This window comes from Protobothrops mucrosquamatus, unplaced genomic scaffold (genome assembly GCF_001527695.2).
Source record: "Protobothrops mucrosquamatus isolate PMUCROS unplaced genomic scaffold, P.Mucros_1.0 scaffold1137, whole genome shotgun sequence".
In the NCBI taxonomy this organism is placed as follows: Eukaryota; Metazoa; Chordata; class Lepidosauria; order Squamata; family Viperidae; genus Protobothrops; species Protobothrops mucrosquamatus.
In genome coordinates this window covers 79,619-99,251 of record NW_015387355.1, presented here as the reverse complement: position 1 = coordinate 99,251, position 19,633 = coordinate 79,619, and the positions used below count along the sequence as shown (strand labels likewise).

Genomic DNA, 19,633 nt, shown 5'->3' with positions numbered 1-19,633 from the left:
TTGAAATGTATCTCTAGAGTCGTGGTTGGGATGAGCAATATCCTAAAACACATTTCCCATAAGACTTGAGCAAAGGTGTTAATATTTTCAGGAGAAAGGATTTCTGTCTCCTCTGCCCATTTGTGCACATCTTCTTAGTAAAATACATTTCTGAGGATTGTAAGGAAACTCCAAAATAAAAAGGCTGCAACCAGAAGGGTCAATCAACAAAATTGCTTTTCCTTTGCATAATTGGAAATAGCCAGTAGCTAATGCTGCTAGTGGAAATCTCCGTTTTCCGTTAAGATTTAAAACTTCATATCTGAGATGGCCACTGGTTTCAAGGAATAACTTTGTCACTAACCCTGTATTCCTAAAAGACTTCCTTCACTCCCACTGATAAAACCTCACTATTTATATATTTTATATGTTGGGAAGTAATACATAAATGATTGTATAAATGATGTATATCATTGTAGATATATATAGCTTAATGCTATTGTTAAGTAGGTGCTTTTTGATTTTTACTTTTTAAAAAAAGGTACTTTGTCTCCTTGTGATTTATTCCAAGGGATAAGTTAACAAAACATTATTTTCACTTGTTTGCAGAGTAGAATTTTCATAGATGATTCATATCATAGCAAGCCAAGTTGTGATCTGTCAGGGTTAGTGGCAGAGCCTAATCTTTCAGGGCGTTCACACACTTTAACCTTCTCTTCAGATGAGGTGAGTTTCAGTGTGTCTGTGTGTGTTGTTGATGTCACAATTCAGACCACCTTGTCATTTCAGTTTGCCTAACATAACAATAATAGGCATTAGTAATCCTAGCCAGTTTTTGGTCTGTTAAGTTCAATACATTATTTTTTTTCTTTGTCAACATTACCATTTTCTGTGGAGTTTTGTAAATAAAATAATAAATGTATAATACATTTATTACATGTTTTTCTAAATATAATAAATGATACGTTTCATTAAATATTTAAATGAAGTGATAATTTTATCAATTATTTGTTATAATTTATTTTTAAATAAATAATAGTAAATGTTACAGTCCATATAAAAATAAAACCATCATTTAGAAAATATATCTTTGAAAAGATAAAGACATTTATCTTTTCAAGCATGAATCCAATACACAACATTTTTTAATTGCAACCCAAATCTATGATTTATTGATTCTGAGTAGCTCTAATGAATCCAATATACTTCATAAGGAAGCTGCTGGTAGGATTGATATGAATGGCATGTAATGGCATTTCTAACAGAATACAGAGTTCTCAATTGCTATTTTCCATGCTAAGATGCTTCTTCAATCTTTGGACCATAAGGTATAATTCTAGCCGTTGAAATTATTTTAGAATCTTTATGAAGCTTTTTTTTTTAAGTGGGAAAATTGCATCTTTCAGAATTATGCAGGATTGAGTGAGGGCTTTTATTTTGTTTTTGTTTGTAATAAAAGATAAGCTCAGCATTTGCTGATAAGTGTTAACAGTCCTGCATGTGGTTTACTCTTAACAAAATGTTTATGCTAGTAATTTCTCTTTTTTTATGCTCTTGGGGCTTTGTAAGAATTTTATTTTGGAGTTTAATTTTTTTCTGTATCTGTGTCTTCCAGTTGTCTTAAGAATGTTGTATTTTTTAAGCAGTTTAATTATTTTTGGCTGTTTATTTTCTTTGTTGGAAACGAGTTAATTTTGGTTGGATGAGAATGATGGCTCCATCCATATATGTTTTGTTTAATATTATGGCTTTCCTATTTAAAAGAAATAAACTGAATTCTCTGGTTTGCTTGATACACTAAAGTAGGGAAAGGCAATCTGTAGCTTGTGCACTGCTTATTGTCTCCAAGCTTCTCCAATTTTGCAATATGTTTTGAAATTTGGTAAGGAACTCCTGAATAATGGTACTGTAGCCAAAAAATTAAAATGGGATTGGCCCAGCTATTTAACTCCCATCTTACAACATGTTAAACACAGTGAACAAAATTACTTTAAAGTTTACTGCAGGGGCCCCCAAGCCATGGGCTGTAGCCCACTACTGGGCCATGGGCCATGGAATTGGGCTGCGCAAGCAGCGGGCCGGCCCATGTGCGTGCAGCCCTTCCATGTGTGCGCAAAAGCTGCATGTGCGGGCTGGCTCACTGCTCACGCAGCCCAGTTCCCCTCTCCCCCCCCAGCCGGGCCACCAAGCCACAAAGGTTGGGGACCACTGATTTACAGTACTAGCTGACTACCTGTATCTGAATGTTTCTAATTGGCCAGACATACCAGCTTGTGTGATTTGACTCAAATTGTGCTTTAACTCATTCTAATTCACATTATGGCTTTATGCAATGTACAAGCTAGTTTATACTTCAGTCTGAGCAGGGCCACCAAGATTAATACAGTAATTGAATTTAAACTTGAGGCATTTTAGACTTCCTCTTTTGTTGTGAATTTGAAATGAATGGCATATCTTGGTCCAGAAAGAACATGCAAACTAAAATAGTAGATTGCCAGTTTTTAGCAAACAGGATGAAATTCCAGGATCAAATGTGTTGATCAAAGTATCAGCTACTTGCTAGAAATGTAATGTGCTATAGGAGAAATATGTAAAGTAATATGGGTTTACTGTTGTTAGAAGTGGTACTGATGACAAAGAATGTGATCTTTATCCTTTTAACAATATCTTCATGAGATACTGCAAACTAGGGCAAACAAACCAATTCTCCAATAAAAGAGTACTTTGCAGTTAATTATATATTAAAACCAACATAGAATTATGTATATATAACTAAGCATTACAATTGCTTCCATTGGCCCAATCACTGAATTAACAGAAATTGCATGTTAGTCAAGCAATATAAAAATGGTTTCAGATTTCATTTTTTTCTTTTATTTTTTCTAATTGGTCCATCTTTAAGTTCCAGGAAGCTTTGCAATAAACAATCATAGATGTCTCAATCATTATTCTGTACTTAGAAGACCAGAACCTAAAGGGTTTTTATCATTAATTTCAAATTATTTTTCTGTGTTCGACCAGTTTAATTATATAATTAGTGACGTTAATAACAAATGTAATTTATCAAACTGTTCTTGGAAGTACAACAGCCTCTTGCCAGGGTTTTGGCAAGTTTTGTTCATTGTCTTAATGATGCTCACTTTGTGCTGTTACGCACATAAAAAGAGCATGGAATGTTATTTAACTTCAAAACAAGTCACTGACTCATCTATTCAAAAGATGTTAACATTTTATATGGAGAACAATGTAAGGAATGGTCTCAGAGATCTAATGATTAAACCTGTTTTGACACAGGTGTGTTTTAAAATCTTCAAGTTAAGTCCATTGTGAAAGCCGCCTAAGATTTTAAAACACTGGAAATTGTTTTCTAGTTTTAAAGTCAATAAAATTATTGTTTATTGGGGAAAACTGATTAATTTGATTTTACTTAATCAGACCATAGATGATGAACCTTCAGCTACTGGAAAACAAAACCAGTGGCACAACAGGCCCATTTCTGAATGGACCACACAACAGGTCTGCCATTGGCTAATGGGAATGAACATGGAGCAGTACATCTCAGAATTCACAAGCAAAAATATTGATGGGCAACAGTTAATGCTGCTCGACAGTGAAAAGTTGAAGGTAAACCCATGTTTCTGTATAAATCTATATTATACTTAAGGTGTTAGTATAAATTATAATTTTTACTGTATTTAGTAAATCCTGAGTAGAACAGTACCTTGTAATAAATGGATTTTTATTGCAGAATTATGCAGTAATATTCCTTCCCTATGTAGGGCTTGTAACATTAATTTGTGGTTTCTTCTAGATTCTACATACTCTCTCCATGTGAGAACAGAATAATACACTGAATATTGTATTTCCCTAAATTATTGCATACTCCATAGGAAGGCAAACCCATATGCTTGCTCATCAATGAAGACATCCATTTGACACAGTTGGTTTTCTCAGGAAACAGCTTGTTCAGGATTATGTTGTAAAACCATTTTAGGATTTACCTCCTAAACTATAGGAAACAATCCAAGGCAAAACTATCAGAAGCAAGTCTCATTGTATTCAATGAGGATTATTCACTATTAAGCAGTATAGGATTATAATCTGTCCAAATTCATTTTAAGTTTTTATTTGGGTTGAGAAAGAGAATTGTAAGTGCATGATGTAATGTTTAAAAAAGCCAAAATGGGTTTATAGTCTTATCAAAGGTTGCCATCTGTTGATTAAAATTTATATTACATCGGTTTATAACATTACTATGATATCATCTATCCTTTTTAAGAAATACAGCCTGGTCTATATGGGTGAGGTGTTTTCTTTTAATTTTGTCAATTGTCCTGTGAAGTTAAGTTATTCCAGAAATTGCTGTTAGAGTGATCTTGATGACTGAGGAGGTATTAGAATCCTATTTGTTTTCTATTGGCTACTTCACTTGGTACATCTGTTTACTTACATAGTCTCTGAATGATATTCCATTTTTTCCCCTTCAAAATCCTCTGCCACAATACATTTTTTGAAAGCTCCCTCAGAATTCACAGCAGTCTGTACATGGTAATAAAAAGCAGCTGCTATTTACAAATGTGTGAACACATGTTTAGAACTGGTTGTTTGGTATTTTAGATTCTATAGGGCAACCTAATGGTTTTTAGAAGAAAGATTCTGAAAAGATTTTCTGTAGTCCAGTACATTTTATTTACACTGAAACACGTTGGGTTGAATCCAGACTAAGAATTTCAAAGATTCAAAGATCATCATGACAATGTTAATAGGTTTGCTATATTTGTTTGTTTATGGGATTGGTCTAAAATGGAGTTAGTGATGTATACAATAAGAAGCCATAACCAAAATAATAATAATATAAAATAATAACAATAACAATAATTTCTGGTGCCTGTAACTACAAGTAAGATCATTCCATTCCATTTTTACCAAAACTGGGTAAAAGCCATGACTTCCACCTTCCACAAAGAGCTGAGTCAAGTACACCTAGATTGTGAGTTTTCCCTCCCTGGGGCCTCATCAAGTCATGGGTTTCTGAATCCATAGCTCCTCCACCCTGTTTGGGTTAGGTCTGAGCCTGTTATTCCTCATCCAAGACCTGATAGTTTCCAAACACCAGTCAGATGTTAAACACAGTGATGATAAAGAACTGGATATCGCCCACATATTGATGATTTCTTTTTGATAATGTTGCCAGTTACCTCTGTAGAGGAAGCCATAGAAGTTGGAGTTTATTTCTGCTATAGCTGATACAAGGAAAATATTTTAAAAATTGAAATATTAATTTTTTGTTTATGGAAATTAGTACCACAATAAAAGACTCTCTTTTTACCGCATTCTGCTCTGCTCAACGTAACTTTTCTTTTAAAGGCTTTAGGAGTATCCAGTCAAAATGACCGATCAACAATAAAGAAAAAAATTAAAGATATTAAAAAAACACAAGAAAAACTGGAGAAACAGAAAGAAAAGTTTCAGAAGAAAGAGAAGGAAGTGCGGAAAACTGGCAAATTGGTGGCTGCCGTGGAATCAAGCTGCTAACATGATTTGATGCCATACTACTTTCTTCTAGAATAGCTGGAACTAAAGTAGAGCTATACCGATATAATGCTTCAGTCTTTATTGAATAAGGATCCAACTTGAGAAAATGTAACAACTGTATATTTCTGTACAATTATGGAGGGAAGAAAATGGTAGTTTTACAGTAACAAACTTAGTTTACCTCTGATTTCTATAGTCCTTTCCCATTTATACAGTTGCATTAAAATATTTTCAATTTTTATATTTAGATTATTAACCTGTACTAATGGATATTAAATTAACTATTTTTTAAGAAATATGTATATACAGTATGTGTCTGGCTAATTCCCTGAAGTGTCTTTGGAAGTGGCATATACAATTTATTAAAACACAAGATGTGATACAAATTACAGTATAACGGGTATCTGGTGAACAGATGCTATTAGGACATTATATTCTGTTGGAGATAGTTTGTTGCCCATAGTATTGTATAGAGAGAAATTAAGTTTTAAAAAGTAATAGAAAATTAATTTAATCTAATGTAATGAAGTGTTTACAATCTGTATTTTTCAGAGTTCATTTTAATTTCAAAGCATTGTAATAATATAATTCGTTAATATTTTCTAAAATACTTTTTCTATGTTTTTAATATGTTAAGCATGACTTCAAAAGTTATCTTTTATATACTTTTGTATACAATGTTTTTATAGTTCATGTGATAAATGTCAGAATGCATAACCCTTTCCTACTTAAATGTTTGGGGACCAAATTATATTTTTGATGATTTTTACATGCTGTTGGTCTTCTAGATTTACAATTTCCAGATAGAATTACTCTCTCTCTCTCCATTTAAATTAAACATGAGGTATCTGCATTATACATATTTACACTGTAGACTTCAAACATGTTTTTGTTTTCATGAATAATTATTTGTTCTCCAGAATGGTGTAAATCACAATTGGATTTGCCATTGAGCAGCAGCACAATCTTTTGTAAAATACACTTATCTTAGAATGACACTTTTGAAAAACGGAATAAATTTTGTTCAAAAAAGAGAAATCTGAATTTTGGAATGTTATTAACTCTTGTGAAAGTTGCACAATGCTGTAATCTAATAAGCAAGCTGTTGAAAAAATACTGTTTCAAAGAACCCAAATCACGATTCATTTTTCACATAAGCTTTTCACATTTTTTTCACAGAAAATTATGATCTTTTTGTTAAATCTGTACGTTTTGAGCCCAGAAAATCTATTCTTAAAGGGTGCCAAACTCACTTTGTACCAGGGCTCTCCAGATATTATGCCTCATTTTAATAACTATTCTAGAAGAATAGTTTCTATTCTTGAGGAAAATCCATTCGCTGAAGAAACAATTGAAGCTGACGATAATATAATGGCACTCTTTTCAGAAATGGAAGGCTACCCTGGAATCAAATGATTTGACAAAGAACAGTCAGAAGACTTGAAACATCTGAATAATGATCCCAACAAATTCATGTCAATGTAAGAACATCATGGCAAACCAAATAGTTCATCAGCCATTGTTAAATGGCAGGGTTAAGGGGAGACTTAAGAAATGCAGGCTTCCAAGGACAATGGAAGGGGAGGCCAGTGTGTTATACTCAGCCTTTCATAGAAAAGAACTAGAAACAGCAATTCAAGATACGAAAAATGGGATTGGATGATATTCGTGTTGAACAATTTTTTAAAAATATAAATTTTAATAAAACAATGGTGGTTCTCACTTTTTAATGCTTGTATGGCCTCAAAAGTGTATTCCAATGACCTGGAGGAAAGCCCAGGTTTTTTAATTTTTGAAATCTGGGAAAGAACCAAACAAAAGAACTTTTGTCCAATTTCCCTCATCTGCCATCCCTTTAAACTCTATGAGAGAGTTCTAATAAACAGAACGGTTCCTGTTATTGAACCAACTCTTATTTCCCTAAAAGCTGGTTTATGGTCAGGGAAGTCCTGCACAGGTCAGATACTTAAACTTGTCCAGCATATAGATGGCTTTCAATGAAGTCTAGTCAAAGGACTGATTTGCAGCTTATGACACAGTTAATCACAGGAAACTCCTGAAATTATATAATACCACACACAACTTTTTGACTAACTGCACTGACTCGACCATTCAGTCTGGGTAGCTAACAGAGACAATTAGAAAATTCAAATGACAATTTCATTCAGAATGTTCAGAGTCTGATTGTCCACTACCTAGACCAGTGATGGTGAACTTTTTAGAGACTGAGTGCCCAAACTGCAACCCAAAACCCACTTATGCATCGTCGAGTGCCGGGTGGGCATGGCCCATTGGGTGGGCGTGGCCCATTGGGTGGGTGTGGCTGCGGTGGTAACGGCAGACTGGGTGGACTAAAAAGTTCAATCAATTCCAACTTTGCAAGATCTTTTTTTTCCCGCGAGAAGTTGAAATTGACTGAACCTTTTTTTTTTTTGCACATGGCAGAGGCCTAAAGCGAAAAGGTTTTATAAAACCCAGCTGAAGGCCTAGGACTGGGGCGATGGTGCGCGTGCCCACAGAGAGGGTTCTGAATGCCGCCTCTGGCACCGGTGCCATAGGTTCGCCACCACTGACCTAGACTGTGAGATCAGATTTGAATTTTATTTTAACTTGTCTTTTAGGATGAGATTTCTTTCTGTTCTCTATAAAATGTAAATGTTTCAGTGCAGTCACATATATTCAGAGAAGCAGACTACAAACATTTCTTCTGGCCAGAATGAATTGAAAATTCATCTGAAACGAGCTGTCACTCATTAATACGCTGTATCTTTTTTTTTAAAAAAAGTCAAACTTTATTATTTCTTACAAAAATTAGTGTAATTTTTCTTACAAATCCAACTTTTCATAGTACAAGACTAATATTCTAAAAACAAAAAGTGATTGCTTTCCATTTTACTTTTCAACTATAAAGACAATGATTTTTGTTTGTAGTACTATCAATGTGAGAAATTCCCATAAAGGTGTATTTTTATTATTTTAAATACTGTATTAAATAGAAATCAAACTTCAAAATAATAGCAAATAAATCCATTTTGTAACCTAAACAATTATTTTCTATAAACTTTCAGTAATCTGAATTGTCAAAACACCAATACCATCTTATTTCAATAAGGACAACATATACATATATCCTAAGGCCTATATGCAACTCTAGTGGTGTCTGTTAAACCTATTTGTATCATTTTCAGTCTGGCACATGGCAGATAATTTCATTATTGGATTATCAGACCATCGGCTTATTTGAGTACTGTTGACATTTGTAATTCATTCAGGGATAGATAATACTAATCCAGTCTTTCTCTGTTTCCTTACCCAAGATTGTATTTAACCGAGCTTGAAAAAATAACTTTTCAAGGGCCAAATCCATCTATCAAGCTTCTGATGATTCGTGCAACAAATTATTTCCTTTCAACGATGATTAATTCCATAATGTAGGCTTAACGATGTACTGTAGCTCATTTGAAAACTCCAGCACTGATCTACCAGTTATTGAAAGGGTAATCTAATCCTGTGATTTAGTACATTTAGCTTAATTTCTGATAAGAGGAAATCCCTACACAAAGGTAGTTCTAGTCTGCTATTTCCTTGATCATCTAAAATCCATACATACGTTGGCACTGTCATGTTTTAAGGCTTTCTCCTAAGTAAAAATGTGTTAAGGATTATGGCCTTAAGCACTGTAACTGAGAGGGATGTTTCTTAGTTGCTATCTCAGTCTAGACCAGGGGTAGGCAACCTTGGCTCTTTTATGACTCATGGACTTGAACTCCCAGAATTCCTGAGCCAGCCATGCTGAGGGGAAAGGGAGAGGTTTCCATGCTGAGCCATGCTGGCTCAGGAATTCTGGGAGTTGAAGTCCACGAGTCATAAAAGAGCCAAGGTTGCCTCCCCCTGGTCTAGACTCTCCATTATTCTTCTAACAATTGCCCTACAGGGGGGAAAAAACCTCAAAATAGAAACACAAAACAGCCTGAACCTTTTCATAAGGAATTTTAACAGGGCTACTCTCAGAACATTTTTCCCCAAGATATTTCACCAGTTAGCCTAGAAGTGATCAGCAATTTCCATTTTTTTTAAAAAAATTAAAAGCATAATGTAACGTGTTTCATAAAAACACTCGCAACGAGACATTTAAAATGCTTTACACTCAAAATAGCTTTGTCAAGTTTACTAAACATGGAACAAAAAAGCCTGTTTTCCAAACAAGTCCTGGGTCTTCTGACACCTTTGATCTACCTTTTGTTTCACTCTCCCAAACATGGAGCTTATAATGAAGGCAGTAGTTCATAAAGCAAGGGACACAGGCTCCATCTCTGCTATTGTCCAGAGCTATTTGAGCAGGAAAGAACCAGTGTAAGGGAGGTTGGTTTATGGGCAAGTAGATAAATGAGATTTATTTTGGACATAAGGAAGAGAGGTAAGCATGATGAATTTTAAAAATTCCTTGTTATGGAGGAGTTTCTATCATTTTATTTACCTTTCTTCCATGAATAGCTGACCTGAGTTCACTGATGGTGCTTCCTCACTGGGCTGTTCTATGGCTATGCTGAACAATTGTTTTCATTATTGGTTACAGGTTTTAAAAAAACATTTTAAACATGGCTATTTTCTCTGTGGTAAGATTCACAGTATGTAAAGTTTTGTTCTATCAAAGCACCACCTATTTGAAATGTTTTATCGTAACTGCAGATGATAACTGCATATCATCTGGGGACAGTCTGCTTGAGTAACTGGGGAGTATGAAAAAAATAATAATGAGGGACATAAAAAGGTGCATTTCAAAAATAAAAAGCTTGAGAATTGAAATCATACTGAAACACAACGAAGTATAATAGAAGGAAATTAACTAATTTTAGTATTGAGTAAATGGTTCTACTTGCAGGTAAAAGCTTATTTTATGTATCTATCTAGTGACTAACTGCTTTGCACTTTTTTATTGTTTTAATTATCCTTATTGGCTATCTGTAATAGTTTTACAATCCAAGGCTCATTTTGCTGGGAGAGGGGATGTATTTCATCTTCTGACCAATAATATTTTTTTTATTATTCCTTCAAGTTTCCTGATGGAACACAGAATGTTGTCTCCTATCTCTAAGTGGAGTGGTACAATGACTACAAACTAATGCTCAACAACAGCCTCCCTGATGAAAGAACTCAAAGCTGTAAAAGGCATTTTTTGCAAAGGGGCTGGTTTTGTTTTAATTTCAAAGTATGTTGTTTCATTTTGCACATAACCCATTCGGTACTGATTGGTCTGAAATTCATTATATATCATCTCCTTATATGGTCTTCTGAAACTTTCATCTCAGTCTGTCAGTCAAAAATATTCTAGCAATCTTTTGATTTGAAAATGGGAAATGGGTCCTAAATCCAATCTGCAGTGGTGTGGGGCTTCATATCACTCAAGATGTGTATGATGTTTTCCCAAGTATCGGCTGAGGGAGTTAAGCCAATCTTCTTCTCTGTGTCCTACCAAGTCCAATTGTATTCAATGGGACTTACGATGTAATGTATTTTAAGTCTTCCGCTTCAAGCTACATCCTTTACTCATGCAACGGGATTTTATTTTTGAGTAGACATATCTCTAAGTTACTACAATAGTAAAAGATTAGCAGTGATATCAGTATTCAACTGATTTCGGGGGAATGAAATTTGTTTTTAACCTAAGTCATTTGTCAAACCTGCCTTGCAGAAAGGAAAACTTAAATGGGATCATTAAAATATGCCATAAAGCAGTGTTTCTCAGCCATTGCTGGCTGTGGAATTCTGGGAGTTGAAGTCCACATGCCTTAAAATTGTCAAGGTTGAGAAACACTGCCATAAAGGAATATAAATAAATCACACGGTATAATGTTCCAATTTCTGTTTTCTTAGAAAACAAGCATATCTCACTGTTCTATGGGAATATTAGAATAAATGTGAAAAGAAATGAATTCATTGTCAACCCTTACCTCACATATTGTGATCAAACTCTGAGGACCACTGTATTTGGCAGCACTTCTGCATGAGTGGCATTCTATTAGGAAGGGTTTTATCAACACCACTAAGTTCCCTGAACATAAATGGAAAATTCAGCCCAAGTTATACACTTCTAAATTCCATTAATATCTCAAGAGGAAATTAAGATTTAAAATCTTTCGCCTACTTAACCTGGTAGTAACTCAGGGGTCGGATTCTTTTCTAAGGACTCGGCTGGCCCTGCATTCTTAAAAGATCAGCTTTGCTTTCCCTGGTTGGGAAAACACTGCACCTGGACAAGCCAAGTGCATAAAGTCCTTTGAAATATTTATTTCAGTGAAAAAGATTGAAATAGTTCAATTTTCAAAACAAAATGAATGAGGCTCAAGAAATTCTACGTCTAGCTGTAAATATATACCTATAAATATAAAGCCAAAGAGTTGTTTACACTAACAGCAACAAATTAATTGATTCCACATAATGTTTAATACAAAAATGAATAAAACGAGATAAGCTCACATTGTTTTCTCTCACATTGAAAATCACTTTTGGAGTCCTTGAGGGCAAAAGGCTGCATTAGTGCGACTGATCCCAGAGGAGGTGTCTAAAGAAAATAATACATCCCATGAATTGTTCACTGGAATGACTGGTGGTTTAAGCAGAACAATATTTGAACCCACTGTTCAGGTCTTTTATCATCTAGACTTTGCTCAAGTAATATAAGGTGCATTTGCTGAAGTAATTTAAGATGCAAAGATAGAAAAGCTTCACTTCTTAGAAATGAACACTGCAGAAAACTCTAGGCAATGATATGGTTTTCATACTCCAGTTTGGATATGGAGATGCATCCTTCCCCGTTAAACATGTAATAGTGGTACTAAGTAGGCTGACCATCTGTGACAGGACCATCTTTGGCTCAGCACGCCTGGCTTCCTGCCTCTATGTACTGCGGAATGTTGTCATGTCCTTTGGTTCGCTACTTGGGACACACCAATCATCTGCTTCGTGATTGGCCGTGTAATGTTTCCAAGCCGATTTGTTATACACGGGCAATTTTTCAACAGACTCAGTTGATAAAGCCTGCAGCAAAAGAAAGGAGGACTGAGTTAATCACTTGCTATGAACAAGTTTTATATTTTAAACAGAAAGGAATTTGCCACCACAACTGGTCCCTGACATACCTTTATAAAGATAACAGCATCTGTGCCATAACCCTCTAGAGAATAGAGCTTCAGATCTCCTTGGAAGTACTGAGCATACAGACGCGATATCGGCAAACCATAACCAAATCCAGCCTAAGCCAAAAACAAAAACAACTGAAAATCTGAAACATCTGAAGCAGGTCTAATGCTTAAAGGACAGATGAATAGACTAAAACATTATTTTTAATCACAAAAAAGAACATGAAGTTACAATCCAACATGAAGACATAATATTCTCTGTGTTTTTTCCCATTGATGCCAAGGAATTTTTGCACAACTCGCATTTTGCCCTTTCCCTCTCTCTTCTCCATAATTCCTGAAATGCTAGCCCTACAGCAGGGGTGTCAAACTCAATTTCATTAAGGGCCGCATCAGCACTGTGGTTGCCCTCAGGAGGGCTGGGTGGGTGTGGCCAGGGTGGGTGTGGCCTGCTGGGTGGGTGTGGATGGAGTGGGTGTGGTCTACTGGGTGGGGGTGGCCAGCTCTACATCATTCACGTCAAGGGTGCCTGTGGGGGCCTGGGCAGGAGCGGGACAGATCTGAGGGTCTTTGGCAGAAGGGGTGGGACAAGGGCAAGTGCCAAGGCATGGTCCACTGGAGGAGCCTCACTGTTCCTCTCAGGCCATGAGGGGGGGCTGGGCAGCAGAGGTCAAATGCCCAGCCTGGCCCTTGAGCACCCGCGGCACCAAGCCCAGCCCCATTTCCTCAAGGCTGCTGCTCAAGGTTCTCCTGGTTCCTTGCTGTTTCCAGACAGCCTTGTGGAGCTAAGACTGAATGGTTTCAGCATAGATGGCCACCACAAAATTGTACATTGGCTTCCGGCTGGACTGGGCCAGGGACAAGGCAGAAGGGGCCATTCCCTCACTGTTTCCAGGATGGCTTCGCGGGCCACATGAAACCACTTCGCGGGCCGCATCCAGCCCCCGGGCCTTGTGTTTGACATGTCTGCCCTACAGCATGGGTGTCAAACTTGATTGTGTCACATGACACAATCTTTTTTTACTTTTGCAAAGCCGGGATGGGTGTGGCCTGCGCATGACACATCCGGCCTGTGAGCTGCCAGTTTGACAGCCCTGCCCTATAGGGACATTCAAAGAGTTTAGTGGGGCTATTTCCAGGCAGAGATTGCAGCTTTATGCAACCCATGTTTTTGTTTTGCTGCTGAGCACTAGTCCTCACAGATAAGGTGGTAAAATTATTTATGTCTATTAATGTTAACAGAAGATAATGTTATCTCTGCATCTCAGAAGTTTCATCAGCCAGCGTCTACAAAACAAGCTGCTACTGGAAGCAAAACACGTTAAATAATTTCCCCTCATCACATAACAAGTACACAGAAAAGTAGTTTAAAAAAGGTCTGAAAAGATATGGCCCTTTGTCTTCACCCTCCAAACAGCAAACTACTTTTTTAGTTCACTTTTGCTCTACCAAATGATCAGGGCCTTAATGAGATTGAGGTTTTTCTGTGCTTCTACTCAAGAAAATGTGAACATAGTATTTCCAAAGCCTTTTTCGTACCCCTCTTGAGAGCAACACTACATTGCTCAGAAACAAAATACTGTTTTCCAAGGCCATACTGATGCAGGAATAGTAACTAGGGCCATGCAATGCTTCCAATTTGGGAGGGGTGCTTCAGAGCATTTAGAGACTCTCACTCAGATCTCTTGGTAAGTCTTTAAAAACATCATACCTGTTTCAAGATATGTTAAGTGCTAATATTAAAGTGAAGAGTGCTAATGTTGGAGCCCAGCTCTACTTAGAAAAATGCCATTGTGCCTTTTTTGACATACAACAAACCATCATAAAATAGCTTTATAATAAAAAAAGTGATCCCTGAGCTCCATTCTCAAACACGTACAGTACATGTCCTACACAACTAGATCACTTAGTTAACTGGTTTATTAATCCAAATGAGCCATCTTGGTCAGGAGTAAATTAAAAATTAGCATGATTTTGAACAGTTAACCCAAACTTTAGAACATAGATTGAGGAAAGAGAAATTACATTTGCCCACAATGTCAAACAAGCTGGAAGGCAGCAACTATCTTGAACTTTTTCAAGGTTGGTTCAGGCCTGGTTTTGAATTAAATTCAGCCTTGATTGCCTAGATCAGGAGTAGGCAACCTTGGTTCTTTTATGACTCGTGGACTTCAACTCCCAGAATTCCTGAGCCAGCATGGCTCAGCTTGGAAACTCTCCCTTTCCCCTCAGCATGGCTGGCTGAGGAATTCTGGGAGTTGAAGTCCACGAGTCATAAAAGAGCCAAGGTTGCCTACCCCTGGCCTAGATAATTGCTTGCAAGAGAAAAGACAGATTCTGACTTGTTGATCATGTTTGATACCTTGGGTATTTTTGATTATCATTGATTTTTGTTTGGTCTTGAATTATTTCTTGGACTGGAGACACTGAATTTCATTAATTCTAATCTTACTTGCAGGACAATGTCAAAGAACAGCATCAGATGGCTATGTCTCTATATTGTAGCAACTATGCCAATAGTGCCTTGAGGATACTCTGTGAAACCACAGGTGTAGTTATTAGGAGTTTGGGAACTTGTAAATCACAAAAAGCTGTGTATCAAATCAGTATTTAAATGAGAAATAAAATCACTTTGATCTAGTAGTTAAGGCACCAGGTTAGAAACCAGGAGACTATGAGTTCTAGTCCCATATTAGATATGGAAGCCATTCTCTCAGCCTGTGACAACAGGCTGAGTTGACAAGCCAGCTGCCAATTTATGTCACAACCAATGGATCAATGCTTAGTTGATCCAAAAAAGGCAAACCCTGTACTTGTAGGAAAATTCTAGGATGAAAAAAGAAATGATAAATTAAATTAAATTAAATTAGATTAGATTAAAATTTGGATGAATGCCCATGAAACCTGACATAACATAGGCACTGTGGATTGCTGAATGGTGAATTTGGAAATTGGAGAATTTACCTGCTCTGAATGGAGCTGAGCTTCCTCGGAATGAACAGGTCCTAGAGACCCAAGTGATTTCCATTACTAGATGTTTGCTTTACCAGATTCAAATGACAGATTATGTCAGTGATGGCGAACCTTTTAGAGACTGAGTGCCCAAACTGCAACCCAAAACCCACTTATGCATCGTTGGGTGCCAGGTGGGTGTGGCCCATTGGGTGGGTGTGGCTGCCGTGGTAACGGTAGACTGGGTGGGACTAAAAAGTTCAATCAATCAATTCCAACTTTGAAAGATCTTTTTTTTCCCCGCAGAAGTTGAAATTGATTGAACCTTTTTTTTTTCCACACGGCGGCGGAGGCCTAAAGCGAAAAGGTTTTATAAAACCCAGCTGAAGGCCTAGGACTGGGGCGACGGTGCGCGTGCCCACAGAGAGGGCTCTGAGTGCCACCTCTGGCACCCGTGCCATAGGTTCACCACCACTGGATTATGTCCTTTATTAAATATAATGGGATTACAGTGGATTATGCACTGATAGTTTTGTGTTCTGACCACTGTAGGGCATTCATTTTCAGAAGCTGCAGCTAGTGCAGAATGCAATAGCCAGATTGTTAAATGATTAACCAACTATATACATTATTCTGCTACTGAAGCAATTACACTAACTGCCAACTGAATCAGACTCAAAGCATTTCCCAAAATGTCCTCCTGGAGGCAGGCCACCTTCATGCACAGGCACCTTCATTCTGAAATGCTGAAATTCATAGGGCAACTATATTGAAATCTAGCGAGTGCCTGTAAAGACCCATAACCAATCTGTCTTTGTATGAATGCTTTGAATATATCATTTTGCTTTGGTTCTTTTTTCTTTTATTTCTAAAACTGATACTATGTTACACTGTTTTAAAGCTACTGTTAATATTTGTAGTTTAAATTATTGTCAATCACTTTGGGATTTATACTGGAAAACAGCAGACAAATATATTAGGTAAGTAAGTTACATGCTGTTTAAATTCCCCAAAATGGAACCTTCCTGAGATCATGATTAAAGTTCTATTTTTCTCCTGGAATTCTTTTTTTCTTTTTTGCCTCTAAACCCCCCTCAGGACAGGTTTTTACTCTAGAATTCAGCACCAGTTTCAAAGTAGCTCCAGGGCTCAGGGGTTTCAACAATACTAGCAGTTGAACCTATTTGTTTCCAGTTGTTAAAACTACCGCTGACCTAGTGTTTTGTTCATCTGCAGATGCTTCAGCTCAGGGGTGTCAAAACTGCTGGCCCGCAAGTCGGGTTTCATCATACCGAAACCACGCCCACCCCATTGCCAGCAATGCAAAAAGAGTCGCGATACATCGCAACACGTCACGTGACGTGGCGAGTTTGACACCCCTGCTTCAGCTCCATTTCCCTGCTGGAGAAAACTCTTACCTCATCTCTCCTCAAAGCTCCTAAATTTCAGGGGCTGCAAGGATAATACCAGCCTTAATGGCTACCCAGGTCTCTCTATAGCCTAGACAAAATCAGCAGGGATAAGACTGACAAGTGCTTCCTAGTCTCTCCTCTCTCAGTAGGAAACCAGCCAGGATCCAAACTGCTAAGCTACTGAGAATGTCTCACTTCCCCCTCCCTCTTTAAGATGAGATTGGCACGGTGGGATTTTTATTGCTTAGGACCTACAACAGTGGTTCTCAACCTTTTTAATGCCGCGACCCCAACCGGTCGTAAGTCGAGGACTAAACCGGTCGTAAGTCGAGGACTACCCAACCGGTCGTAAGTCGAGGACTTTCCCTGCCCGGGAGCACCGCGCATGCGTGGTTCCGCCCCCTGCGCCGGCCGAGGNGTAGCTGGCAAGCGGCAGAGACGGAGCAGGCCGACCACCAGCTGGCCCAGCCCAAGGGAGGTAAGGCACCCGCCGGAAAAGGGAAAAAAAATGGCGGACAGCCTTGCTTGGTGACCCCCGTGAAATGGTCGATCGACCCCAAATGGGGTCCCGACCCACAGGTTGAGAACCACTGACCTACAACAATTTAGGGCAAGACCATACTTTATCTTTGTTCCCAACCTTTCTGAGTTGAGCAAAAGCAAATGCAATCATGGACCACCTTCAAACTATTCATGGGGGTTAAGAAGGGGTGGTGAAAAAATATTTCTCGCTATAGAATGTTCCAGAATTTGTTCATTCATTACGCTTGAATCATATGTTATGATTAAAGTTTTTCAATCGCATGTTAAAAAAAAGCTACTGGAAAAATAAGAAGAACTTGAGTTTTTCATCTCACAACTGAGAACGTAAAATATTATACAGGCTACAAACCAGAGGTGTTGCTCGTGACGTCTCAACGTGGGGACGCGGTGCAGTTGAATACATATAGTTAAACAGTCGGTCTATTTTTCTCAAAGGAACACCACCACCACGGTCACACATCTAAATTGTGGGGGGAAAAATACTGTACAGTATTGTGCTCCTGTTTGCATGTTTGGTGTGTATCTATATCTACATACAATGGGTCATTATTAAGAATATATTCTAGAAACAACAACACACAAATTGCAATCATACAACCAGTCCCTGATCTAGCTAAACAGACCAACAGACGCTTCTCGCTTATTCCAACAGTAGTCTGCATAGACAAAAAGGTTATTAAATTATGTTTTATTCTAATATTCAATACTATGATGTAAAATAAATGAACCGAAGCTTTAAAAGGTTTTTTTTTTGAAAATGCAACAAAAGCTAATTAAGAGCATGATGCAAATAAAGCAGCCACAACTGTGACCAGATTAGTCCTATTGCAAAAAAGGTGCAGCTGGTGAAAGATTTTTCTGTTCATAGTTTCCATCTGAATATTTAGAGGCAATGCTAAATCTAGGATCCCTTCCCACCCATCCCCCTTCTCTTTCACTCTCGGATTATTTGAATGTCACCTATTCTTGCACTTCTGGGCAGTTTACAAGTACGATAAAACACAAACAATAAAACATCTATATAAAGTATATAGAAAACTAATACAGGTAGTCCTCAACTTACAACCACAACTGAGCCCAAAATTCCTGTTGCTTAGCCAGACAGTTGTTAAGTGAATTTTGCTCCGATTTTACCACCTTTCTTGTTGTTAAGTGAATCACTGCAGTTGTTAATTTAGTAACAAATGACTCTGGCTTCCCCCATTGACTTTGCTTGTTGGAAGCCGGCTTGGAAGATTACAAATGGTGATCCCATGATCCTGGGATGGGACAATGCAACTGTATAAATACATGCCAGTTGCCAAGCATTTGAACTTTGACAACATGACCATGAGGAGGCTGCAACAATTGTAAATGTGAAAATGGTCATAAGTCAGTTTTTTAAGTGCCATTGTTAACTTCGAACTGTCACAAAATGAACTGTTATAAGTCAAGGACTACCTGTAGGCAGCTAAAAATAATCAAACACTAGAAGTAAAATTATTCAGAGTCATTGGATCAGGCCAGAGAATAAGTCCTATAAAAAAATGAAGTTGTGGCTCTGATCCCTGCAAATTGCTTTGCTAGTCATTTGCCAGATTTAGCGAACAGAAAATGTAAGACTATAAATAAAGACTTTACCTTCACAGTTAAATCTTCAGTGCCTAAAGCGACTTGGACATGAACTGGAGGATAAATTCCCCGATCTGCATGATGTTCCATGGTAGCCCTCATTGCATTCTAATTTTTCAAAAAAATAAAATAAAATTTACAGTCCATTTATACACATTTTTGCTTACTAAGTAAAGAAAGTATTTTCTACAAACGTATTCGACTCATTTTCAAAATATGAGAGAAGCAACTGTTTTGGCAATGTAGGAATTCTGGCTTGTCATAATAGTGTGACCCTCCTACCCTGATGTAGGATTATCCATTTACCTGCTCTCCTGAAAGTTCCCAAACACACAGGCTGTCTCACCCTCAGTGGAGAGCTGTAACGGTGTGGAGAGACACACCTGGCTCTAAAGTGCAGGTAAAGTGTGTCACATTTACAGAAACAGCCAGCAGACTGGCAATGCTCCTGAAGGAGAATCA

General features: G+C 37.5%; 2 protein-coding genes across 3 annotated transcripts in view; one reads left to right on the top strand and one right to left on the bottom strand.

Annotated features, from left to right (window-relative positions):
* The window catches only part of LOC107291525 (neurabin-1), a 49,277-nt gene extending 42,734 nt beyond the window's left edge, over window positions 1-6,543 (top strand). Inside the window, exons 16-18 of one of the 2 annotated variants that reach the window (XM_015820529.2) lie at window positions 589-705; window positions 3,415-3,603; window positions 5,347-6,543. In XM_015820529.2, coding sequence (XP_015676015.1) covers window positions 589-705; window positions 3,415-3,603; window positions 5,347-5,514 — 474 coding nt within the window. In that variant the 3' untranslated portion in view covers window positions 5,515-6,543. The remainder of the gene's footprint in view (window positions 1-588; window positions 706-3,414; window positions 3,604-5,346) is intronic. The other variant, XM_015820530.2, reaches the window with a different exon arrangement.
* Window positions 6,544-11,852: 5,309 nt separating this feature from the next.
* The window catches only part of PDK1 (pyruvate dehydrogenase kinase 1), a 20,182-nt gene continuing 12,401 nt past the window's right edge, over window positions 11,853-19,633 (bottom strand). The window contains exons 8-11 of the mRNA XM_015820532.1: window positions 19,181-19,279; window positions 17,910-18,020; window positions 12,654-12,767; window positions 11,853-12,552 (exon numbers count right to left, since the gene is read on the bottom strand). Of these exons, the coding sequence (XP_015676018.1) occupies window positions 12,412-12,552; window positions 12,654-12,767; window positions 17,910-18,020; window positions 19,181-19,279 (465 nt within the window). The 3' untranslated portion in view covers window positions 11,853-12,411. The remainder of the gene's footprint in view (window positions 12,553-12,653; window positions 12,768-17,909; window positions 18,021-19,180; window positions 19,280-19,633) is intronic.